Genomic DNA, 755 nt, shown 5'->3' on the forward strand with positions numbered 1-755 from the left:
CTGGGACTCCTGCATTCGAGGGTCCTAAAAACCCAGGATGACAACATGTAGGGAGCTTGACTTCCAGATTGCTTGAGACTAGGTGGTCTTGATATCCAGGGACTCTGACATTTGGAAGTCCTGAAAATCCCAGCTTCCTGACGTCGAGTCTCAAAACCCTAGCAGTTCAATATCTAGGGGCCCCTGACATGCAGGGAACATGATATCTGGGGATGCAGAAACCCAGAGACCATTCCATCTGGGCTCCTAGGCCTTCCCAGACCCCAGGAATTTGGGACTTTTAGGCATAGGGAAATTTGAGATTTTTTGAATTTGGATCTCTTCCATCCACCATTCTACACTGAGGTCTTAGGACCTAAGGACTACCTCCCACCACCACCACCATTTTTAGTTTTACAAATGGAAGTCAGCCAGCAACACTGAGGACCTGTCTGAACTGTGTCCATCCTCACCACCCCATCCCAGTATTAGGGCTTACAGGAGACTGTACGGCTATGCCTCATCCCTGTTTCCTGACTACTCCCATCCCCCTCATTGAGTCTGCCCCCTTCTTCTTCAGGGCAGTTCCTCCAGATGTGCAGACCCTGCGAGCCTTCACCACTGAGCTGGTGGTAGAAGCTGTGGTCCGCTGCCTGCGTGTGATCAACCCCGCTGTGGGCTCTGGCCTCAGCCCCCTGCTGCCTCTTGCCATGTCTGCCCGTTTCCGTTTGGCCATGAGCCTGGCTCAGGCCTGCATGGTGAGTGGCCCTCCTCCT

At 53.2% G+C, this 755-nt stretch overlaps 1 protein-coding gene across 1 annotated transcript in view; it reads left to right on the forward strand.

The window, feature by feature from the left end:
- The first annotated feature begins 301 nt into the window (after positions 1–301).
- Positions 302–755, forward strand: part of CCDC22 (coiled-coil domain containing 22) — a 12389-nt gene continuing 11935 nt past the window's right edge. The window contains exon 1 of the mRNA XM_010833206.1: positions 302–737. Within this exon, the coding sequence (XP_010831508.1) occupies positions 495–737 (243 nt within the window). The 5' untranslated portion in view covers positions 302–494. The remainder of the gene's footprint in view (positions 738–755) is intronic.

Source organism: Bison bison, unplaced genomic scaffold, assembly GCF_000754665.1.
Source record: "Bison bison bison isolate TAMUID 2011002044 unplaced genomic scaffold, Bison_UMD1.0 scf7180017863202, whole genome shotgun sequence".
In the NCBI taxonomy this organism is placed as follows: domain Eukaryota; kingdom Metazoa; phylum Chordata; class Mammalia; order Artiodactyla; family Bovidae; genus Bison; species Bison bison.